Source organism: Anopheles coustani, chromosome X, assembly GCF_943734705.1.
Source record: "Anopheles coustani chromosome X, idAnoCousDA_361_x.2, whole genome shotgun sequence".
In the NCBI taxonomy this organism is placed as follows: Eukaryota; Metazoa; Arthropoda; class Insecta; order Diptera; family Culicidae; genus Anopheles; species Anopheles coustani.
This window is the reverse complement of record NC_071290.1, coordinates 1,752,247-1,776,673: the sequence shown is the minus strand read 5'-3', so window position 1 is coordinate 1,776,673 and position 24,427 is coordinate 1,752,247. Positions and strand designations below refer to the sequence as shown.

Genomic DNA, 24,427 nt, shown 5'->3' with positions numbered 1-24,427 from the left:
TGCTAGTTTGTTTATGCCAGCAAACGCCCCACACCCCCGTTCCGGATTGAGCGCATCAGCACCAGGCAGGAATACGATCTGCACAGTTTCTTCTGTTCAGTCACTTTTCGCTCGTGGACAAAGATTGTACTGTGAACGACACCATCATAAGCATCGTGAACAAACCAGCCTCTTACTTTGTACCTGAAGTGCGTAATATATTTAAATGTATTTTCTTGGATCATGATTCTACCTAACTGCCCGTAAACCACTCATGACTCTCGCATTACAGATTATTCAACACACCAAGCATCTTCTTCGTCGAGCTTTTTGCTGTTGATGATTTTTGCACGAATGCCGACTGTTTTGCGAAGAAAATACCGGTATCAGCGGAGCAACATCTGTGTCTTCAACCATCATTGTCGCCGAGTAGTGCTGGCCGGTAGCGTCTTTTCGCTCGCCGTTATCAGAGCAAACCGATCGGAGTGCAATCTTTCTAGGTGCGATCGTGCGGCACGGTAAACAGTTGCTACAAATTTGCCACCCGGGAAGGGTTTTAATCTTGCGCAAGCTCAAACAGCTCGGTAGCTCAGACTTCAATCAACTAACCTACCAACCAACTCAACGTGTTCCGTTCGACAGTGGGATACGATTCCGCCAGTCGGACAAAGAACATAACGAACGCCCGCACTCGACTGCTCTTCGATGTCTGCGAGTGTAAAGTTGATATCTGGTAGCATTATTCCTGCTAGCAGTAGCGTTTCAAACCCAAGCGCTGGAGATAAATTGCGCGCAGAAACGGAAAAGTTGAATGACTGTAAGTAGAGAAATCTGGGTAATATAGTTTTGACTAATTTAATGTTATGTGTTTCCTGACATATTCCCCGAACTGGTAGAAAATCGCTAAACAGGTTGAGTGTGCAGACTACGGAGAAAATAATTTAACAACCTATATACCCAACATATTCTACTTTTCTCTCTCGATCGATCGTTAGACATGTCGGCAAGTAAACGCCAATCGCCCAGCGCGGTGCAACAGTCAAGCCAATCAACCGATCGTCCGACTAACATCAACAACAGGGACGCAGTCGTAACGAGTCTCATTGCTGGAGCGGTTGCAGGCGCGCTGGCAAAAACCACCATCGCTCCACTGGATAGGACGAAAATCAATTTTCAGATTAAGTAAGTAAACCAAATGTAATTACTATGCGAAATTCCGGCTTTTCATAATTTGTTCTGAATTTTCTTCACCAGCAAAGATGTTCCGTACACGTTCCGCGCTGCTCTTGGATTCCTGCGACAGACGTACGTCCGGGAAGGCTTTCTTGCTTTATGGAGGGGCAACTCAGCCACCATGGCACGCATTGTGCCGTACTCGGCAATCCAGTTTACGGCACATGAGCAGTGGAAAAAACTACTCCAAGTGGATCTACACTCAGAGTAATTTACTTCACCGGAATCGTGCCTGCCGTAGAAAACTAATCGGCTATGCTTTCCATTTCGTTCTCCTGTTTTCCACAGTACCGAGGTGCGCCGGTTTTTAGCGGGTGCGCTTGCCGGTATCACTTCTCAGTCACTGACGTATCCGCTCGATCTGGCGCGCGCCCGCATGGCCGTAACGGACAAGTACTCCGGCTACAAAACGCTCCGCGAGGTGTTTGTGAAGATTTGGCAGTGCGAAGGTCCCCGGACGCTGTACCGCGGCTACTGGGCGACCATTCTTGGCGTCATTCCGTACGCGGGAACGTCATTTTTTACCTATGATACTCTCAAAAACGAATACTACAGTAAGCAGCTGTTTGAAATAGCGAATTTGCAAGTTTTTCAAGTTACCAATCGCAAATACTAACTTCCCTTTTTCATCTATCAGAACGAACCGGGGACAAATCGCCAAACACTGTGATATCTTTAACGTTCGGAGCCGTAGCTGGTGTGATCGGGCAATCGTCCAGCTATCCGCTCGATATCGTACGACGAAGAATGCAAACGACAGGCGTAACTGCACAGTGTGCGGACCAGTATCTAACCATCGGACGTACGCTGATCAAAATATACAGGTATGCAATCACCTCAGACAGGTCTCGATGATCTAATCCACTGTGGGAGTGTGTGGGTCCTAATGAATCTTTCTCTTAAAGGGAGGAGGGACTCATCGGTGGCTTTTACAAAGGATTAAGCATGAACTGGATCAAGGGTCCTATCGCCGTCGGTATTAGCTTTGCCACTTACGATCACATCAAGCACATGCTCCGGGAGGTGATACACGTGCGTGGTAGCGCCCAGGCACGGTAATGTCGGTGATGATGCTCCCGGCGAAAACAATGGCACAGCAGCATCGCCACGCGTTTACGCACTAAGCACTTGTTGTCGATCCGGTAGGCCACACATGACATTTTGAGTAAACCAAGAAAGCACGTGCTCATCCGGTTCCCATCCAGCTGGACCGTGCCCTGCAACGAATCCCAACGAGAGTGTGAGCAATACAAAATGAAACAAAATGAAACCAGGCTGTATGACAATAAAGCAGTGCGCGCGCCTCGGCCCTGGCTCGAATCCATTTAGAGGCTGTGTCTTGCAGGCGTCAGCATCGTCTACCGTTCAAGTGCCATCGATGGGCTTCCAATCGGTCGGGGAAGTCAACATACACACAGAAAATCCGGCTTTATTCATTGGAGTATCCAAATCATAATGTAACTAAAGCACATGTACTGTTTTTTTAGCGTAATGAATCTATGTTATAGTCATTTTGGGTAGAAAAGTGAGTAATTTTAGAATCCCAAAGGGAAAGACAGCAGCTGTTGATACTGGTAATGTGAATGAACAGTAGCGTCGAAATTATCTTGCAAGCTTTATGAGAGTGTTGCCTCTTTAAAAAAAACTAAATAAAATTCTGTTTAAACGGATGGTTTTTGTAATTTTTTTGAACGTAAACGAAAACATTCGTTTGTGTGAAAAGTGTAAAGCAATAAAATTCTCGACACGAACATAGCACCCTTTTGAACTAAAAGCATTGACGTTCAAAATGTCAAAGCAACTGTCAGTTGCAGTTATTTGTTGTGGAGCATAGAATTTGCATTTGCATTGCACTCTGAGTGCAACTGTAATGTCGATTTCGAACTGAGTTTACGTGTTTTGCCGCATAATGTGTGAATCCAAAATAACTGACTACATGCTACTCGAACGACTCGGCAAAGGGTCCTATGCTGTTGTGCACCGAGCGATGAAAAAAGTAACGCAAGTTTTGTGACCCTTCTTGTTTGTTCATTTCACGAAGAAATATTTCTTTTTCATACATACAGGACACGCAAGAGATATGTGCCGTAAAGTTGATAACGAATGGTACCCTATCGCACTCTGCATCGGATAATATTGTCAGCGAAATCAGCCTCCTGAAGAAGCTAAAACACCAACACATCGTCGAAATGCGAGACTTTCTATGGGATGAGAAGAATATTTACATCGTGATGGAATACTGCAACGCCGGCAACCTATCGACCTACATTAAGCAGCACAAAACCCTCAACGAGGGGACATGTCGGATGTTCTTGCAGCAACTGGCGCTTGCTTTACGTTACATGCGCGCCAACGACGTAAGCCATCTGGACCTGAAGCCAGCCAACTTACTGTTGAACAAAACGGCCGGCACCTTCACGCTGAAGGTGGGCGATTTCGGTTTCGCTCAGCGGTTGAAACTGAACCAAGAAAACACTACCATCAAGGGCACGCTGCTCTACATGGCGCCGGAAATACTGCTTACCAAATCGTATGGCCCGTCCGCCGATCTGTGGAGCGTAGGCGTCATTTTATACGAGTGTCTGTTTGGCAGGGCACCGTACAGCTCGGCCAGCGTTCCCGAGTTTGCGGATCGCATCCGCCGGAACGATCCAATCGTCATTCCAGCACAGCCGATTATTTCGGGCGATTGCAAAACCTTGCTCAAAAACCTGCTCCAGCGCAATCCAGCCGAGCGCATTACGTTCGAACAGTTTTTCGAACATCCATTCCTCGATCTCCGCCACGTGCCGTCTAAGGAAAACATGGAAAAAGCGATCAAACTGATCAACGACGCGATACGACTGGAACAGGAGCAGGATCTGCCGGCGGCGTATCGCGCCTATTGCCAGGGGCTGCAGTACTTTGTACCGATTACCCGGGCCGAAGCAGATGCGGCCAAGAAACTCATCCTCCGGCAACGCGTACAGACGTACCTGAACCGGGCCGAAGCGCTCAAACAACGCATCTATGCAACAAGCGAGGGCGGCTGTAACTCGGGTGGTAATCCGCCACCCTCCGCAGCACAACTGCCGGGTCCGAACGAAGAAGCTGCAAGTGCATCCACGGCTGCACTAAATAAACCCACCACAACAACCTCCGCGCTAACCAAAGACCTCGAGAAAATCGCGCAAGGTATGAAAATTGCACGCCAAGCCGATACCGACGCTCAGCAAAACAAGCTAGACGATGCGCTCAGTGGCTACACGACGGCGTTGGGAATGCTCATACCAATGCTTCACAAAGAGATTCCGCCGGCGCAGAAGAAAAATCTACATCAGCGTATAGTTCACTGGATGGAGGAAGCTGAGTATATCAAATCGATCCGCTCGGCACAGATCATGGAGGAGGTGGAAAGCAGTGGAAGCTATGGTTGCATTTTACAATAGATGGTGGAGGGTTCGTGACGGTTTTTGTATTTCATAGCATACCAGGAAGGAAGACGGGTACGGCTCTCTATGTGGACACCCAATGAGTATTCATCGGCAATCAGAAGTGGGATTGCAAGCCTTACCATATGTGATGCAACATACTTTTTCGCTAGCGTTTGGCGTCATTTGAATTGCACACTGTGACAAGATTTTCTTATTATTAAAACGTGTGATCTATGAATTAATTGATATATGCTGGTTTGTGAACTGATAAAACATGCTGACGCTTACGTTTTCATGGTGTAATTCACATTTTTGCTGGCTTGGCGTGATTTGTATTACACAACATTTTCCTATTATTGAAACGTGTGATTTATGAACTAATTGTTATTTTCCACTATGTGAATTAATAAAACGTAACAGCGTTACAATAAATCCATGCGCTTTTTTTCTTTATTTAATAACAGTTAATATACCAAAATAAGTGCGATTTTTAATAATATTAAACCATAGTAAAAAGGGAAAAAGAGCAACAACGGTTCAAGTACAACGAAAAGCTCGATTGAGGATAATTTAAATGAATGTTGTTACCAAAATAATGAGTAACAACAATTGCCAGCGGCAGCTGGAGTTGTGCGTTACATGCGCCGACTGCAAACCAGACGCGTTGAGCCTAGAAACATTTTACATCGGAAATCAATGACAGGCATTGTTTTCGGGTATCTTGTACACGCATTCGTTTTCGTCCTCGATGCTGTTCGAAGCTGCTGTTACGTGTTACACACCTACCAGCTGAACAAACTGAAAGCCCTTTTTTATTCTGGATTTTGCATAATTGCGAATGATAGAAGTAAGAAAAAACGGCCTACGATCGTTTCCAACAGGCATTTTGAACGATGAGCACCCCTTCGGAAATGGACGCTTGCTAAAGATAAACGAAACGCGTTCGGGTGTTGCTCGGAAACAGAACAGACACCAGCTGGTCGTGCTGCTCGCACCAAGGGCGATTGGCTTGGTGGTCGCGCTTACCAGAACGAGTAGAAGTAAAATTCCAAGAACAAGCGAAAAGCGCCCTGCCAAGCAGAGGTATATGGGAAAAAACAACGACATACCGTCATATCGATTCCACAGGCGGTGGTACGCAGTGAATTATATCCCGAACCTTCTGTGCAAAGTTCGAAATTTGCTTCCGTTTTTCCGGGCGGTGTTGTAATTGTGATTAACCATCGAGAGCCGGTAAGTACGATCGACGAACGTGCGCCAATGCTAAACCCCATTTCAACGTGAAACAAATGTACGAATTGCTAATCGATCGCCGCGAAGCACTTCGGCGTGCAATTCGAAGTGAGCAACTTGGTGTGTGGTGCAGATGGCAGCGCGCTGGCGCAGTTGCCTTTGGCAAACTTAATGTCGGTATCAACCTGATCTCGATTTTCGTACGATCCGTTCGTTTGTTGAGAGTCAGATTCGTGAAACAAGCTGCCGTCATCGGAATAGGCAAACTCCTAAACTTTTCTAAGAAAACTGCGCCAGCGCGCTGCCAACTGCGCTGGGTTTTTCTGGCTTGAAAAAACAGTGGTCATAATCTTCGATCGTTTTGTGCGGGTGTGCGTGTGTGTGACGTATTGGTACTCCTCAAAGGGAGTTGTGTTTCCGCCTGTGCGACCCTTAGCGATTCTTTGCTTTTAAACAGTAACCAGATGTATACAGCACTGTATACAATAATACGATTGTTTTATATTAAATTTTTATAATGTTTTATTGTAGGATAAGCTAATTGCTGCGTGTTGTTTTGAGCATGTTATTGTTTCATATTAAGCTACTTTTTTTTTGCTCCATAGTCTGCACATCCGGTGAGGCGTGTGCGGTGTTGGTCATCGTCTCGGTTAGGAAGGGATTATAAAAGGAAAGAAAAATATTACGTCAAGCAATAGGCAGCACCACCACACTCGCAACGATCAATTTTTCTACACTCAACCCACACGCGTGGATGTGGCCGCCGCCGCACTTTTGTTTATCCGTAGCGGCAACAAGCTAGCACGAGATAGTCGCCAGTCGCCCTACAGCGCAGTTAACGTGCGCCAGTGGTGCGAGCGAGACCACAGGGATTCCTTCACATGCGTAGGGCTTAAGGGCCGCGAACGTCACATCGAGTTGCTTAGAATTCTAGCAGCCCTTGGACTTGCCGGTTTGTCGTTTGCCGGCTCCGCTGCTGGAAGGAATACAAAGTTCAGGAAAAAAATGATTGAGAACGGTTAAAATCGCACTTACTATCGTGTGCATTTAATACCAAATCTAAGTGCGCGATTGGACCATAAACTAAAGGTAAGAAGAATTATTACTTTATTCTGTTTTTTTGTTTTACAAAACCTAATTGCTTAAGAAGACCGAATCTGACGATTTACGTATCCAAATGCTTCTCTTTTCAGTAAACTTGTGCAGACATGTTTTAAAAGGCTCTAAGATTGTGACCAAAAGAAAGTGAACCTTGTCAAGTGAGTTTTTTAAATCGATTACAAATGCATGTTACAAATTGAAAGCTAGAATCATTTTTAATTTTGGTTCGTGCCAGTAAATTTTCACCTTGTGTCAAACTAGTAAGACTGGTGCAAGTATTACAATCGGTAGCGTTATCAGTGACGTTGATGATACAGTTTTAGGAAGTTTAATCAAGGCGTCCGGCGCCGAACGAAAATTTTTACAACTGCTGCTGCTTTTTCTTTCAATACGTTTGAAATAATATTCTCTCGTATCCGCAGATTTCCATCCACCAGCGAGACTCTGGTGTTCGAAGTGGCGTGATAAAAAAAAAAAATGTTTTATAGTCGATAGCGATATCATCGATGTTGATGATAAAAAAATCGGAACTATGATAAACTTTGTCGAACTTTGAAGTGTTACGTTACACTACGTTACGTATACTTGTTTTACTTTGAAATATATATGCTAGATTTATTATAAATTTTATATTTTCGTAGAAGAGGCTGTGCCTAGTGTACTGTTTTCCAAATGCCGGTTATGCGGAGTGGCCATTTTGTTGCCAGCCTACTACAACGTGCCGTTGGTTGGTAGGCTGGAAATAGTTATGGTTTTTGGCGCCGAACGAAAATGTTTTAACACGTTGACTGTCATGGCTATCGTTTTTGGTAACGAGCTGTCATGAGTTGTAAAATGATGTTGCACCATGAATAAGTTAAAAATGAATCTTTAAAGCAATAGAATTTACTAAACTTATTGTTCTTCTCATGCAACCGCCAAGCTAAACCGCCACCGCAATTTTGTTTATCCGTAGCGCCAACGAGCGAGCGCGAGATAGCCGCCAGTCGCCCTACAGCGCAGTTGACGTGCGCCTGTGGTGCGAGCGAGACCACAGACATTCCTTCACATGCGTAGGGCTTAAGGGCCGCGAACGTCGGATCGAGTTGCTCAGTATTCTAGCAGCCCTTGGACGTGCCGGTTGGTCTTTTCGGTAGACGACAAATTTGTGCAGACTTGTGCAGACTTGTGCAAACTTGTGCAAACTTGTGCAGACTTGTGCAGACTTGTTGTTCACTGCCAAGCTACTTCTACTTTCAATAAGTTTCAAGTAATATTCTCTCGTATCCGCAGATTTCCATCTTGTATCAAACAAGCAAAACTCTGGTGTGCGAAGTGATGTGATAAAAACAGTGTTATAGTCGATAGCGATATCATCATTGACGTTGATGATAAAACTTTCTGAACTTTTATCAAGGCACTAGCAGAGATTTTTGTTCTAGTTTCAATGTGTTAAGTGTTACGATGTAGGGAACAGTATATGGAGTGCATATTTTGAAATGAGATAGGACTAGAAATTGAAGGGGAGCACCACTTTTCATATACTTGTTTTACTATGAAATATATATGCTATATTATATATACATATATTTATGGAAGAGGCTGTGGCTCATGTACTGTTTTCCAAATGCCGGCTATGCGGTGTATAACGGCCATTTTGTTGCCAGCCTACTACAACGTGCCGTGTCGTTGGTTGGTAGGCTGGAAATGGTCGTGGTTTTTGGCGCCGAATGAAAATTTTTACAACTGTAACTGCTGCTTTTTCTTTCAAAATGTTTCAAATAATATTCTCTCGTATTTTCAGATTTCCATCTTGTATCAAACCAGGAAGACTCTGGTGTTCGAAGTGGTGTGATAAAAAAAAATGTTTTATAGTCGATAGCGATATCGATGTTGATGATAAAAAAATTCGGAACTTTGATAAACTTTGTCGAACTTTGAAGTGTTACGATATAGGGAACAGTGTGTGAAGTGAATATTCTGAAATGTTTTAATAGATCACGAGTTCCCGACTACGAGTTAGCACTACAATTTGAAGGTGAGCACCCTTTTTCCTATACTTGTTTTACTATGATATATATATATATATATATATAGATTATTTTTATTATAATTCTTAGATTTTGTGGAAGAGGCTGTGCCTAGTGTACTGTTTTCCAAATGCCGGTTATGCGAAGTGCAACGGCCATTTTGTTGCCAGCCTACTACAACGTGCCGTTGGTTGGTAGGCTGGAAACAGTTATGGTTTTTGGCGCCGAACGAAAATGTTTTAACACGTTGACTGTCATGGCTGTCGTTTTTGGTAACGAGCTGTCATGAGTTGTAAAATGATGTTGCACCATGAATAAGTTAAAAACGAATCTTTAAAGCAATAGAATTTACTAAATTTATTGTTCTTCTCATGCAACCGCCAAGCTAAACCGCCACCGCAATTTTGTTTATCCGTAGCGCCAACGAGCGAGCGCGAGATAGCCGCCAGTCGCCCTACAGCGCAGTTGACGTGCGCCAGTGGTGCGAGCGAGACCACAGGTATTCCTTCACATGCGTAGGGCTTAAGGGCCGCGAACATCAGATCGAGTTGCTTAGAATTCTAGCAGCCCTTGGACGTGCCGGTTGGTCTTTTCGGTAGACGACAAATTTGTGCAGACTTTTGCAGACTTGTGCAGACTTTTGCAGACTTGTGCAGACTTGTTGTTCACTGCCAAGCTACTTCTACTTTCAATAAGTTTCAAGTAATATTCTCTCGTATCCGCAGATTTCCATCTTGTATCAAACAAGCAAAACTCTGGTGTGCGAAGTGATGTGATAAAAACAGTGTTATAGTCGATAGCGATATATCATCGACGTTGATGATAAAACTTTCGGAACTTTCATCAAGGCACTAGCAGAGATTTTTGTTCTAGCTTCAATGTGTTAAGTGTTACGATGTAGGGTACAATATATGGAGTGCATATTTTTTTTGGACTAAAAATTGAAGGTGAGCACCACTTTTCATATACTTGTTTTACTATGAAATATATATGCTATATTATATATATATATATATTTGTGGAAGAGGCTGTGGCTCATGTACTGTTTTCCAAATGCCGGCTATGCGGTGTATAACGGCCATTTTGTTGCCAGCCTACTACAACGTGCCGTGTCGTTGGTTGGTAGGCTGGAAATGGTCGTGGTTTTTGGCGCCGAATGAAAATTTTTACAACTGTAACTGCTGCTTTTTCTTTCAAAACGTTTCAAATAATATTCTCTTGTATTTTCAGATTTCCATCTTGTATCAAACCAGGAAGACTCTGGTGTTCGAAGTGGTGTGATAAAAAAAAAATGTTTTATAGTCGATAATGATATCATCGATGTTGATGATAAAAAATTTCGGTACTTTGATAAACTTTGTCGAACTTTGAAGTGTTACGACATAGGGAACAGTGTGTGAAGTGAATATTCTGAAATGTTTTAATATATTACGAGTTCCCGACTACGAGTTAGCACTTCAAATTGAAGGTAAGAACTATGTTACGTATACTGGTTTTACTTTGAAATATATATGCTAGATTTATTATAATTTTAAAATTTTTGTGGAAGAGGCTGTGGCTCATGTACTGTTTTCCAAATGCCGGCTATGCGGTGTATAACGGCCATTTTGTTGCCAGCCTACTACAACGTGCCGTGTCGTTGGTTGGTAGGCGTGGAGATGGTCGTGGTTTTTGGCGCCCAATGAAAATTTTTACAACTGTAACTGCTGCTTTTTCTTTCAAAACGTTTCAAATAATATTCTCTCGTATTTTCAGATTTCCATCTTGTATCAAACCAGGAAGACTCTGGTGTTCGAAGTGGTGTAATAAAAAAAAAATGTTTTATAGTCGATAGCGATATCGATGTTGATGATAAAAATTTTCGGAACTTTGATAAACTTTGTCGAACTTTGAGGTGTTACGATATAGGGAACAGTGTGTGAAGTGAATATTCTGAAATGTTTTAATATATTACGAGTTCCCGACTACGAGTTAGCACTTCAAATTGAAGGTAAGCACTATGTTACGTATACTGGTTTTACTTTGAAATAAATATGCTAGATTTATTATAATTTTAAAATTTTTGTGGAAGAGGCTGTGGCTCATGTACTGTTTTCCAAATGCCGGCTATGCGGTGTATAACGGCCATTTTGTTGCCAGCCTACTACAACGTGCCGTGTAGTTGGTTGGTAGGCTGGAAATGGTCGTGGTTTTTTGAGCCGAATGAAAATTTTTACAACTGTAACTGCTGCTTTTTCTTTCAAAACGTTTCAAATAATATTCTCTCGTATTTTCAGATTTCCATCTTGTATCAAACCAGGAAGACTCTGGTGTTCGAAGTGGTGTGATAAAAAAAAATGTTTTATAGTCGATAGCGATATCGATGTTGATGATAAAAAAATTCGGAACTTTGATAAACTTTGTCGAACTTTGAAGTGTTACGATATAGGGAACAGTGTGTGAAGTGAATATTCTGAAATGTTTTAATAGATCACGAGTTCCCGACTACGAGTTAGCACTACAATTTGAAGGTAAGCACTACGTTACATATACTTGTTTTACTATGAAATATGTATGCTATATTATATATATATATTTTTGTGGAAGAGGCTGTGCCTAGTGTACTGTTTTCCAAGTGCCGGCTATGCGGAGTACATACGGCCATTTTGTTTTCAACCTACTGAACCTTAAGTATTATGTGTTAACCGTTCACGAGATCAGACTTCAAGTTAAAGTTGTGAATCATTTTGAAACAATTGTGAAATGAATGAAAAATATTTTGCTTCGAAATGTATCATTGTGTTTATATATCTGTTGAAGTCTCCGTAGAGGAGTATTGTATTCCATACGGTGGGTTTTTGCGGTGGTTATACGGTGATTTTGTTCTCAGCCTACTACAACGTTGCCGCCGATTGGTACAGCAGTATGCTGAACATAAAATGGCGGTCATTTTTGGCGCCGAACGGACAGTTTTGAACACGTTGGCTGGCAAGCTGTTTTTAGTGCAATTATTGTTGGTCAGCTAGACATGATGGAATAAAGCCATGGGGTAGTAATAAGGAGGTTGAAGCTTGCGTTGAATCAATAAATCGTTTGATTTTTTAAATGAATAACAATTCCACCGAAGCAAACGATTTTTTGCATCTTGAAACGCTGAACCGAGGGGAAAGAAGTAACTTTACGATGAGAATGCGAAGCGGTCTTGAACTTGAACGGCTTTTGGCGTACGTTTTTGGCATAGTTCGTTCTTGCTGGTTTTGGTGCATCCCATCTCCCGCCTTGAATTTGAGATTCGATGAATTTGAATTTATAAAATGAATTTGAGATTCGACAGCTAAAAAAAAATTTTGCAATTCACAATTGTAAAAGAATTCACGGCAATGGTTAACTACTATGAGTGCAACGGCACTGATGCATCGGCTGCGTTGTTGTGGAAAGTAATCCACCGATTCCATGCTAATTCTGAGATAACCTCTGTCGACCTAATCGGAAGCCTTTGGGAGGTCGGTGGAAGCGAGCCTACCATTTAAACTTCTTCCTCTTAACAGCAAGAACTCTTTGCTCGATGAAAATTCAGTTCGTTCAATTTTTGTTGTTATCGTGAATATTGTGCTCCACTTTTAGATTGTTTTTTTTTTTTAACAATTTGCGACACCAGCTAGTAATCGGGGTTGTTACCACTTTGGCGCCAACACGATTCACGGTCTTACAGCGCTTTACGACAGCTTGAGCTTTTCAATTGAACGTTGCAGTGGTTGCGACTTCATCTTAGCATTATGTTTTAATCAGTTATTTGCACCTCGCTACTTCTGTATTCTGGGTATATTTGATATTATTTTACCCGGTGGCACAATCGCCAGGACCTTTCCATGAAACGGTTTGCCGACCCCTGCAACGGCTCGGGAGTGAATTCCGAAGGGCGCTAAAAGGGAGAGAGAGCTGCTGCTCGGCCGAAGAGCGAAGTAGAGCAATCTCTTGGCGACGATGCTACTCCATACAGCGGCGCTAGTAGGTTTATTTACCATATACATACCGCGGCTATTATGCTCTCGCCGGTTCTTAGGCTTTTTCAACCGAGGCCTAGGCTCGGTCCGTCAGTCAGCCTGGAACCTTCAATCGTTGTAGTTGGCAAAGCCCACCCCGTGCTTGCGTGCTTTCGGTCCTCCCTAGCGCACTGGTACCAATAACAATGTGGAGTGCTGCTTGCTAGAGCAAATTGCAACGATAAGTGTTAAGAAGTGTGTCGTGTTGCATTCTTACATTGGCTTCCACGCAGTGCGTGCCGACTTTTACTAGCAGGTAACACACACTCAGCCCTACCTAATATCTCCCTTTCGCCCATCCCCCTCCCTCCTAATCAAGGAACGACCAACGGAGCCTGAACTGAACACACCCGGCTAGGAAAACGGGGGCTCTAGTTTCAAACTCAATCAACCATCCAACAACCAATAACCGGGAAAGCAATAAAGCACAGAAAATCGCGGTCAGCTAGACGAGTGGAGAAGGAACCTTAATGAATACCGAACGCCATTTTAACGAGTGTTGCTGCCTCTGGTATGATTTTGCCAATTAGTGCGCCTTTCGATTGCTGTGGAGAAGTCATCCCTCCAAGCAGGCAAGCTATGTCTTTGCCTCTCTTCGTTTTCGGCCTGTGTTGTTGTGTCGTCTTTCCGACGCCACTTGAATGGCAGCTGTATTACTAAAGCTTTACTGCGACTTGATGTGACGACTGGTAGGCAAAGTACATCTCCCTACTATCGGTTCAATAACGGTTCAAAGTTCTACTTTTTCTCGCATGTGTTGAGGTAGAAACGCATCGTCCACAGCAATCGTATGGTTGCAAATCTTGAATCCAGGGACACATAACTTATTGGCAGGACAAGACTTTCGTGTGTGCGCTTGGTTGTTGTCGTTTATTGAGGGGAGGAGGAGGAGGGGTGTGTTGGAAAATGTTCAAGAAAAACTTCTTTTCATTCGCAATCAATTTATGTGTCGCGCTTATTAAAAGCGCACCGCTCGGCTAACAGCTCTATGGATTCAGATTCAGATGGATCTGAAGTGAGGACAAAGTTCCACTCTACGCTCTACGAGGATTATGATTGAGCTATTCCGAGTACAATTCTAATTACTTTCGAAGCCGTATCCAGGGGGTCTAGTTGGGACGTTCCAACTAGTTCCGCAGCCAGTTCCGTAAATCGGTTCCCGGTATCCCCGGGCCAAAGGAGGGAATCGAGATCCTGTGCGTGACTATTCTCTCGTGGGCAGCCACGGGATTCTATTCTCATATTGTATGTTTTTTTTTCTGCGCTGTGTGTAGGCCTTGGAAAAATACGCCCTTTATTGCGTGGGTTTGTTTTTCCCTTCCCAGTTTTACTCTCTCTCTCACCAAGGGCAGCGGTGGAGCGTGTGCGGGGGGAAGGGGGCAAAGGAAGGGCACATTGTGTCATGGGCCCCGGTTACTGGCATGCGCGCCTTTGCCGTACCGTCCTCTAACGGGCTGCGGCACGTGCGTGTGTGTATGGGTTTTCCATTTCCACACCACGAGGGATTGTTTATTTCGTCCTTTGTAGTGGGCTTTCGTTTTTTCCCTGAGATTTAACTCGTCCTGTCGCGGAAGGGCCCGGGGACTCTCCCCTTTTTAGTTCTTCCTCTTTCTCTCCTAATGTCCTTCGATCACTCTCAACACAGACACAGGGTGCCAGTTTTGGATGGATATTCTCTTTTGTATCATTTTTTCATGCGTTTTCATCTGGTTTATACAAAAACATCCATCCTACCTTTCGGTTAAGCAACAGGTTGTGGAACAGGACTTTTCCTCTCCATAAAATACTCACAGTGAGGGATGATTTCCCTTGTATCTTCGTTTTTTGGTCGGTTTTATTTTACCTCCAGTGAGATTCAGTGTTTTATTCCCATTGAAACGACGCAACAGGATATTTGTGCGTGTGTGTGGGTGGGAGGAAAAACCCGGGAAATGGTGCTTTTTGCTATATGTGGGCTTGTTTTCCGATGGTCGGTCAAAGGTGGTCGTGAATGCGCGTACGTGCGCGCGATGTAGCAAAAAGGGCAGCAGCAGCACCTGGGATGCTAAAAATAAGCCTCCTTGGAGGCCTCGACAAACACTCACACACACACACACACCACATCATTTCAGAAGCTTTTCGGAAAAATGTGCCCTACCTCGAGCCCGTTGGGCGTTGGTTTACGCCTGCTTCACGGCGTGTGTACACTTGTTGAATGTTTATGTCCATGGTGTTCCGAAGCGCAACCCGTTTGTCCAGCCCGTTACCTTTACCGGTCAGCATCGTCGGTAAATGATGTATTCAATCTGATGGTGGACGGAAGCGCGGTCAGCCCGATTGATGGTAATACTGTCAAGCAGCATCGATTTTATTCTGATAAATACAGATAGACGGCTGCATGATTATCGCAGTTGACCTACTTGTATTTTTGTCTTAATATTACAGCATTTTCCCACGGTCCAATTACCTGATGGCTACAAGAAACTTATAAGCCCCATATTTTGACAGCATAGGAACCTCGATCATTTGCGCGAGGCTTGGTTACAGGCTCTAACGCACTGTATTTTGAAATAGCTCATCGACTGTTGCCTCTAACCCATCTCATTTTGTCTCTAACTCATCTGGCTTTGTCTCTAACCCGGGGTCCACACTACGGCGCGACGTCGCCTGACAGGGGCTGAACTCCATACTAAAAAAACCTTGCGCGATGTCGCGCGAATCGCGCTAGGTTTTTTTTGCATGGAGTTCAGCGCCTGTCAGGCGACGTCGCCGTTACGCGACGGTGCAGTCTGGAAAGCGTGTAACGCATCTGGGATGTCTCGGAAAACAGGGAATAAACAAAGTAATTGTGCTTATGATACGTTTGTAGAACTGCAAGGTGCTTTTCACTCGTTGTTCTTGGAGTTTCATAATGTATCATAACCACAATTACTTTGTTTATTCCCTACTTTTCGGCTTGAGACAAACCCAGATGCGTTAGAGACAAAGTCAGATGAGTAAGAGACAAAGTTAGATGAGTTAGAGGCGGTTAGACAACATACGAGGCAAACCCTGTATGCTTGGCCACTAAGCCGTATATGAGTTCTTCCAAGCAAAAGCTGACCGGTAACACGGGGGCTGTATGACAAACGCACGGTATTCGGTCTTGCTGTGGCTGTATAACGGGTTCTGAAAAGAGGAACCTTATGGGGTGAGGAGGATGGGGGAGTGGAGTTTTAAAACATTTGCAGCAAAATTCACTGGAAAGAGCAGCCAGCGATCAATAACAAACATACGCGACGTACGGGCCGGTCAAGATCAATCTGGTGCGCGAAAGGTCGGGCTTATATATGCTGATGATGAGGAACGATAGAGCTAGCAAGAGAGAGAGAGGGAGAGAGGGAGGGGAAGATGAGTGGGATGTACGGGAAATGCTACTGCAGCAAAGCTCACCAAGGGCAGCGGCCACAAGCACACACGCATGGCAAGGAAATGGGGAGCGGTGTTTAGTTGCCTTGGGCGCGATGAAAACAAATGGTGTGTGTGTGTGTGGCTATGCAAGTCTATCCAATCTTTAGGCCACGCTAAAAAGAGCGGCAGAAGTAGCACGAGTGCAACAAGCTAAGAAAAAAGAAGGCTGAGAGAGCAAAAACACGCTGGTCAAATGAATGGTGCAGCCGATGTAGCCACCCACCGAGTAGCTGGAAGGCCGAAATAAATAGAAACTGGCCTGAGATTCGACGTCTCGCTGCAATGACGCTCGACTGGCGTGATTACTTCCTTTTTTTTATTATTATTTCAGCAGAATTATAATCTCTGAGTCTAGACCGTGCGCTTCGCCATCTAACGCACGCCCCTCTTGTGTGGGGGTTGAGGCTCGGTCTTCCATATATTTCGCTTTCCTATTAGGTATTCCAGTAGCGGGCTTCGAGGGTCCCCCTGACCTTCGTTAGCCCTGTTACAACATTTTTAGAATCTTACAACATTTTTAGAATTTTGGGGCTGCTGGCCAATATTTTCGGAGCTGATAATCCATACAGACGTAGGAAGTACACGGAGAGATCTTTTCATTAAGTAAGGTGAGTATTTCTGACACATGCTGAGTGTGTGATGCGCCGATATTGTGGATACTAAAATACTACTGCGCCACTTCAGCGCAAAACCCAACTACTCTAAACCGCCTCGAGATGTCGCTGTGGGCGCGCGTTAATCAGCTGCCTCAGCCTATCCTGGACCAGATACGGTTTATCTATGGCAACAACTTCCCCATTGAGGTACGACACTATCTGGCCGACTGGATCGAGGATCGTCTGCTGTAAGTATTCGCGTCAATAGTGTGTAATATCCTAACGGAACCACCTTCCTCATGACGTTGTTTTTTTTTCTTTTCTCTCCCGTTCAGTAATGCACCGATGTACACGAACGACCAGGAGACCGCGTACGAGCAGGAGGCGGCCAACTTCCTGAACCAGCTCATTATCGAATTGGAGCGGACGGCGATCAATCTGCCGGAGAACAATCTCACCATTAAGATACGGCTGAACGAGTCGGCTCGTAACTTCCGCCAGCTGTTCTCGCACAATCCGGCCCAGCTGTACCAGCACCTGCTGAACTGCTTGCACCGGGAGCGCCAGTGCGTCTCGTACCCGGAGGAGTGCGTGAACGTGCAAGACCCGGAGGTGACGGAAGTGTTCAACGCGGTGCAGCAGCTGCAGATCATGGTGCGCACGAACGAGAACGACAACCGCAACCTGATGAAGGAGTACGAGCACCTGCTGCTGGAGGTGCACGAGCTGCAGAAGAACCGGGCGCAGCTCGAGGCGATGGAAAACACGGAAATGCGGGTGCACGCGCACAACCAGCATGCCCAGCACCAGAAGATGGTGAACGATCGGCTGCAGCTGTGCACCGGCAAGCGGCTGGCGCTGGTCGATGGGTTCCGCAAGACGATCCTCATCACGGGCGAGGTGCAGAGTAAGGTCCTGTCGAAGTACCTGTCGCAGTGGAAGATGAACCAGGGCTTCGCCGGCAACGGTGCGTCCACGATGAGCGCCAGCAACCTCGACACCATACAGGCGTGGTGCGAGAGCCTGGCCGAGATCATCTGGAGTACCAAGGATCAGATCCGGCTCGCCATCAAAAACAAATCCAAGCTGCACGTCGAGCAGGAGGAGGTACCGGATCTGCTGCCGCAGGCCATGAACGACGTGACGAACCTGCTCAAGACGCTCATCACCAACACGTTCATCATCGAGAAGCAGCCGCCGCAGGTGATGAAAACAAACACGCGCTTTGCCGCCACCGTGCGCCTTCTCGTCGGCAACACGCTCAACATCAAGATGGTCAACCCCCAGGTGAAGGTGTCCATCATTTCCGGTAAGTGCAGTTCGTTTTGCATGAAATGGGGGTATTATCGTTTCGGTGCTCAATGCTAACCATGTGGTGGGTGGGTTCCTCCTTGCCCTCAACAGAGGCACAAGCTCAGCAGACGCAGCAGACGAACAAGGCATGCGAGCAGTCCTGTGGCGAGATCATGAACAATATTGGCAATCTAGAGTATAACGAGACCACCAAACAACTGTCGGTCAGTTTTAGGTAAGACACACCGGCGCAATGCATCTCTTCATGATAACACGCAGGAATATTAATTACTGTTTTTTTTTTGTATTTTAGGAATATGCAACTAAAAAAGATCAAGCGGGCGGAGAAGAAGGGCACCGAATGTGTGATGGATGAGAAGTTTGCATTGCTGTTTCAGTCCAGCTTTGCAGTCGGACACGGTGATCTGGTGTTTTCGGTAAGATACAAGCGGTAATCTCAAATCGATTCGGGGTTACACATATTTTTATATTGTTACTGCCCGCAGGTATGGACCATCTCGCTGCCAGTGGTTGTGATTGTACACGGCAATCAGGAGCCGCAGTCGTGGGCCACCATCACCTGGGATAACGCGTTCGCCGATATGCACCGTGTGCCGTTCCAGGTGCCGGACAAGGTGTGCTGGAACCAGCTGGCCGAAGCGCTTAATATGAAGTTCCGGGCGTCGACGGGACGCTCGCTCACCCCGGAGAACATGCACTTCCTGTGCGAGAAGGCGTTCAAAACGACGCTGCCGTTCCCGGTGCAGAACGATGTGACCATCATGTGGTCGCAGTTCTGCAAGGAGCCCATTCCCGACCGCTCGTTCACCTTCTGGGAGTGGTTCTACGCGGCGATGAAGGTGACACGCGAGCATCTGCGCGGTCCCTGGATGGACGGCAGCATCATTGGGTTCATACACAAATCGAAGGCCGAAGACTATCTACTCAAGTGTCCGCGGGGCACGTTTCTGCTGCGCTTTTCCGACAGTGAACTAGGTAAGGTGGTCGTGATGTCAGCAGTGTATAGTGATTTAAAACGTAGTGCCAGTTTTTAACAAACTTGTTTGTCCTCCCCCATCACAGGTGGCATTACAATCGCCTGGGTGAACGAAGGCAACGATGGGCAGCCGCAAATACTGCACATTCAGCCCTTCACAGCGAAGGATTTCTCCACCCGCTCGCTGTCCGATCGCATTCGCGACTTCGATGATCTCTACTTTCTCTATCCGAACAAATCGAAGCAGGAGGCCTTCGATCGGTACACCACGCCCGTCGGTCCGCCGCGCAACAAGAACTATATCGCGTCGGAGGTACGCGCCGTCCTGATGCCCGGACCGAACAATAACCAAATGAACAGTTTTCCCAACACCCCATCGTACAACATTCAATCGCCCGACGCGTCCCGGGACACACCTTCTACTGGGTGAGTACAGGCTTGCCGAATGATTCCTTTTTATTTTCATTTATCTTTACCACCCCCGCGGGTGCTTTTATGTTGTGCTTTCACAAAACCACCACAGTCCTTCTAACGCCTCATTGTGTTTCGCTCAACACTTACTCTCTCCACCAACACTACTTCATTTTCTGTTTGTACTAACCCACCATAACACATATTATCCTCGTTCGGTCATCTCTGGCTGCCACATACAACGGGTTTGTTTCCATAATGGGTTTGTTTTTTTCCGTTTCCTCACACTTATGGTTGCTTCAGTTTTTTTCTTGCCCTCCGCCCCCGTCGCAAACACTGGCGGTTAATACTCTTTTATTTTATACACACCCACGTTCAGTTATCGTTGGGCATATGTTTTTGTTTTTTTGTTGCTGTTTATGCTAAACACGGCGCTGCTAATCACGTATTTTTTTTGTGTTCATTCATTTCCAGCTATCAGAATAGTACAATAATGCATCTATAGTCATTAAATCTGTACTAAGGTGTGGTTTGTGTTTGTGTGCGCACACTCTTCCCTTGTTAGCATTGAATTTCGCACGGGTTACGCGCTCGATCGCCCTTGCATACTTGCAACAACGACTCAAACCAAAAACATAACGAAATTAAAATAACCAACGATATTCCGCAGTGAGAGAGATACATTCCACTCGAGTGTGTGGGTGTGTCGGGGGTTGTGGGTGCGTACAGAGTGAGGATACCAAAAATCGCGCTCGGTTCGTAGTAAAAGAATTTTGTTGTCAAACAGCAGAAAAATCGGCTTCATATAGAGAGAAAGGACAGCGCTGCGCTGTAGGTTTTCTACTATAATAGATGTAGACATTTTAAGATTGAGCAGATGATGTTTGGGCATGAAGCCTTAACCGGTTGATGTACTGGACATGTTTACGCATGTCAGTTAGAACATCGTGCGTACAATTATCGAAATTGTGCTTAGCTGGGCGCGCGCGCGCAGCAGCATTTGCATGTTATTAATCTGAAGAAGATATGACGAGAATGGACTACGTGTCAAAACACGGGAGAAAGGAGGAGAAAGAGAGAGAGAGCTTATACATTATGTCATTCAACGAATTCTCTATAAGATAACGGAATGTTGTATTTTGTCGTCTCAAGCACAATCTTATGGTAACCAAATTAATACACAGGGAACAATTGTGCAAAATGTTGTTACCCCCACGAGTGAGAATAGAGATCGATTCGGGAGGACCAATCCTTTACATTTTACATGCCCGGGGAGATGCTGCCTGCGTCGCGAGTGCGTGTGTGTGTCTGAGTGTGTCTTGCGGTTTGCAGTGTCAGTTTTGGGGTTACCTACTTACCTACCCGTACATCTTCATCACCTTGCTTAGAAAAGGATTCTCTGACTGTTCCGTACAAAACTCATCTGTCAACATCGTTACGAAAAACATGGCCTAGATCTAGGCTACTAAGCCGGGATATTTCTTGGGTTCCCCTCCCCCCTTGGACGGTTCCACCTACCTATCCACACGAAAAGACATGTGTACCAGGAGTGGCTGGTGTGTTGAAAATAATTCCCCCCTTCCCGTTTGTGTGGTTCGCTGCGGTGTAACTTCATCTCATTTAGTTGCCTAGCTCTAGGCGTACCTTTACATTTATTTGGTTGCAGTCCTGTGCTGCACTAACGAAAACGATCATCATTACCTGTTCAATCATAGCGTGTTTGTTTGGTTGGAATGTCGAGTATTCGGTTCGCATGTGTTTGTCAAAATTGTATCATCCATCCCGTTCATGAAAACGATCAATGCGGCCGGCCTAGTGCTCCGAGTTCAGCCATTCGTGTTCTCCGGATGTCTGTGTTGGGAGAGGACGATATGTTGTCGTTTCCGGGTCGCGCCTGTCACCAGCCGCCAGCCTAATGCTTCAACCGCCGCTTCCTCGCTGAGCATAGTTTTTGTTTGTTTCCTTTCCGATTAATGTCTTGATTTCGTTTCGCCCCCCCCAATTTATTTATGTATCCGGTCACCGGAAACGGAAAACGAATCGCACTCACGAACGAACCGATGGCCACCGCGCTCTCTTCCCTCCGCTGTGGGGTGTGTGTTCCACGCACTTCTGGACCCCCCCCTTGGACCCACTCGGAATTTGATTCGGGGAGTAGTTTCGGCAGCAGCAGCAGTCGAAATGTGGGCTACCCCCAGCATCGTTACGCGCCGAACTTCGAAACGTACGTGCAGGCGGACGACTTTGGGCCACCCTCCGTGGGCAGCAGCCATGCGTCCGGCCCGGGCACCACTACCGCCACTCACTCGCTGGTCGGCAGCCCGCTGCGGCCTCCGCCGGCATCCAGTGTGCTTTCTACGGTGAGCAACAGCAGCGGTAGTGTCGTCGCTGCGACCGGCCCTCCTCATGGCCATGCCACCATCGATCATGGTGCTCAATTACTTGCGCAACAGCATTACCCACCGGCGCATAATCCTGTCGAGCAACAACGGCATCAGCAGCTGTCGAACCAACAGTTCCATCAGCACAATTTGGCCGACGATGTTGCCATGCTAGATGCTGGCGGAGATCGTTCACAGCAGCTGCACAGTCAACACCTCCAACAGCAGCAGCAGCAGCAGCAGCATATATTACCGTCCATGCTATCAGCATTTTCCTTCACCAACATGCCCTTCGGCGAGGCGAACCGATCTGCTTTCCGACAGCAGCAGCACCAGCACCAGCAGCAGCATTTACTTAATCACGCTGAAAGTCCAACCCACAGCAAGGAGGGCAACGGTTCGGCCTCATCCGCCTCGAGCGTGGAGTACAACAGCAACTGTCCACCGGAAAGGTCGTCAGCACGAATGGTCTCGCCGACCACACCTGACGACCTGGAGGTGCTGACGGATTTGCTCAGCAATGCTGGCGCCGATACCAATAACAATTGGTTCAATCAGACACCTTAAGCACGTCGTCTCCACCGCCGTTTTGCCTTCTAGCAGTAGAGAACCTCCCGCCCTCTCCCATACCCTTACCTTATTTCCTCCACATCTCTCGTTGGATGATCTTTGTACAGCGGGAAACGACGGGAAGAAAGTAGCAAAAAAAACGAGTTTCTGGATGGCGGGGGGGAGGATCTTGTGATTATGCTTTTCAACTAGCTACTGCCGAAACTCTGCCGGATTTTATACACCCTTGAAATAAATTCCACGTTTGTTAGATTTCAACTTGCTCGACTGAGAACGCACTGTTTTGTGGGTGTTGGAAAGGTTTCTTCGCTTTCTCTTCCCTCTCCTCGCCTCCTCTTTCGTTGGTTCTGGTTTGCTTGGACGCGCTACGAATCACATCCACTTGGGGGCAGGGAGGCCGATTTCGTGACGAAAGAAATTCCTTTTACTCTTTTTGCATTGGTGACGATGTTCCGTTTCAATCGCCCAAATGAGGGTTGGCAAACACGTAGAGTGTTCATCTTACATACCGCCATCCCACGAACAAAAGACACACGCACGCAAAGACACATGCAAGCCCTCGCCATATATACATATTATATATTTATCGTTTGACATCGGTATACATAAATCTACGGCAGCCTTGCTTTTTTAAACACTTGGCAGAAAAGAAAAAAAGAAAACCCGGTCGTTCCTTATCCTACGATTTTCGAACATACGACTTTAACAATGGTTGGCAGTACAAAAAGAACAAACCCCAAGAAGACTTAGCAGCATCACAATAGATGAGAAAAGTAATCGTACGGACCGATGTGTCAAATAGCTGTTTTTTTGATGGATTGCTTAAAGAAAAATGTGTACCTAGTAACTAAGGCAACCGCAATACACCGTTTGCTGGGCCAATTCATCTGCTGCTGTACCTTTGCCCGCAAGATGCTCTTGTTAGGCGGTTTTATTTAGTACTTCATCCGTAATAAGTGTAACATGCAAATGAACCAAACAACATCCATCGCGCGTGGAAAGAACAGTGGAACACTGATGAATTGACCATTTAAACAGTGTAATGTGGACCGCACCGATACACACACACAAGGTTGCTATGATGTGTTGTCAACATTGATATTAATATTCCTATATCGTAGGTAACTCAAATTTACAGATATACATTATGCATGTATTTAGTACCGCTATACAGCGTATACAGCGTTTCTTACCGGCGCATCTGGTGCGCGACGCGACTTCCTTCGCCTTTCCTTCGAGGAGAGGCGCACGAGAGAACCCAGGTCTGCAAACTGTTGTTCGTCAGATGATTGTGAACTTGATCGTAACTATAAACTAAATGAAGCAAAACAAAAAAAAAGAAGAACCTGAATGTGATTAAAAACCAGATGTAAGAGAGCTTTCGTCCTTAAACGTACCTTACTCGTGAACGTGAAATTTTGAGCCACTGTTATCGAATTTAACCATAAGTGTCCATCCTGCGAGGGGGGGGCCCCCGCCCTATATGCAGTTTTTAAAACGAACAACGTGTGTGTTGCCACCTCCAGTCGTAGTAAATGAGTTTTAGCAAATATCGTCTAGGAGGAGGAAGGGAGTGGTGGTGAAGGATCAATGTGGTGAAAACTAAGTACTTATGTAATACTGGGCACCGATGATAACTTTTCGTACGGTGTTTATTTCATGTAGCAAACCCTGCAGTCGTTCTAACTGTTCTATTAACCCGGTCCCTCCCCTTTTGCAAAGACGTTTCTCGAAGAGAACGAACAAAAAATCGAAATTGC

General features: G+C 45.7%; 3 protein-coding genes across 3 annotated transcripts; all 3 read left to right on the top strand.

Moving 5' to 3' along the window:
* The first annotated feature begins 659 nt into the window (after window positions 1-659).
* LOC131269810 (mitochondrial coenzyme A transporter SLC25A42) lies at window positions 660-2,451 on the top strand. The gene is made up of 6 exons (XM_058272340.1): window positions 660-796; window positions 975-1,161; window positions 1,234-1,419; window positions 1,501-1,766; window positions 1,850-2,036; window positions 2,118-2,451. Exons 1-6 carry the CDS (start codon window positions 685-687, stop codon window positions 2,269-2,271), a joined length of 1,092 nt encoding a protein of 363 aa, XP_058128323.1. The 5' UTR covers window positions 660-684; the 3' UTR covers window positions 2,272-2,451.
* Window positions 2,452-3,077: 626 nt separating this feature from the next.
* On the top strand, window positions 3,078-5,063 carry LOC131269094 (serine/threonine-protein kinase ULK3). The gene is made up of 2 exons (XM_058271413.1): window positions 3,078-3,208; window positions 3,279-5,063. The coding sequence occupies exons 1-2, from the start codon at window positions 3,122-3,124 to the stop codon at window positions 4,638-4,640; spliced, it is 1,449 nt and encodes a 482-aa protein (XP_058127396.1). The 5' UTR covers window positions 3,078-3,121; the 3' UTR covers window positions 4,641-5,063.
* A 687-nt stretch (window positions 5,064-5,750) lies between these two features.
* Window positions 5,751-22,905, top strand: LOC131269541 (signal transducer and transcription activator). The gene is made up of 15 exons (XM_058271957.1): window positions 5,751-5,862; window positions 6,464-6,947; window positions 7,052-7,117; window positions 8,743-8,976; window positions 10,199-10,436; window positions 10,724-10,958; window positions 11,245-11,478; window positions 16,941-17,027; window positions 17,104-17,263; window positions 17,351-18,324; window positions 18,420-18,543; window positions 18,622-18,745; window positions 18,815-19,304; window positions 19,392-19,731; window positions 21,875-22,905. The coding sequence occupies exons 9-15, from the start codon at window positions 17,136-17,138 to the stop codon at window positions 22,662-22,664; spliced, it is 2,970 nt and encodes a 989-aa protein (XP_058127940.1). The 5' UTR covers window positions 5,751-5,862; window positions 6,464-6,947; window positions 7,052-7,117; window positions 8,743-8,976; window positions 10,199-10,436; window positions 10,724-10,958; window positions 11,245-11,478; window positions 16,941-17,027; window positions 17,104-17,135; the 3' UTR covers window positions 22,665-22,905.
* Window positions 22,906-24,427: the final 1,522 nt, after the last annotated feature.

Excerpts from the sequence above, each read along its gene's own strand:
- LOC131269810 (XM_058272340.1), top strand. The coding sequence starts at position 685 with ATGTCTGCGAGTGTAAAGTTGATATCTGGTAGCATTATTCCTGCTAGC. Across the intron at positions 1,420-1,500 it reads CAAGTGGATCTACACTCAGA|TACCGAGGTGCGCCGGTTTT; the intron begins GTAATTTACTTC and ends TGTTTTCCACAG. Across the intron at positions 1,767-1,849 it reads TCTCAAAAACGAATACTACA|AACGAACCGGGGACAAATCG; the intron begins GTAAGCAGCTGT and ends TTCATCTATCAG.
- LOC131269094 (XM_058271413.1), top strand. The coding sequence starts at position 3,122 with ATGTGTGAATCCAAAATAACTGACTACATGCTACTCGAACGACTCGGC. Across the intron at positions 3,209-3,278 it reads TGCACCGAGCGATGAAAAAA|GACACGCAAGAGATATGTGC; the intron begins GTAACGCAAGTT and ends TCATACATACAG.
- LOC131269541 (XM_058271957.1), top strand. The coding sequence starts at position 17,136 with ATGTCGCTGTGGGCGCGCGTTAATCAGCTGCCTCAGCCTATCCTGGAC. Across the intron at positions 18,325-18,419 it reads GAAGGTGTCCATCATTTCCG|AGGCACAAGCTCAGCAGACG; the intron begins GTAAGTGCAGTT and ends TGCCCTCAACAG. Across the intron at positions 19,732-21,874 it reads CGGGACACACCTTCTACTGG|TTTCGGCAGCAGCAGCAGTC; the intron begins GTGAGTACAGGC and ends TTCGGGGAGTAG.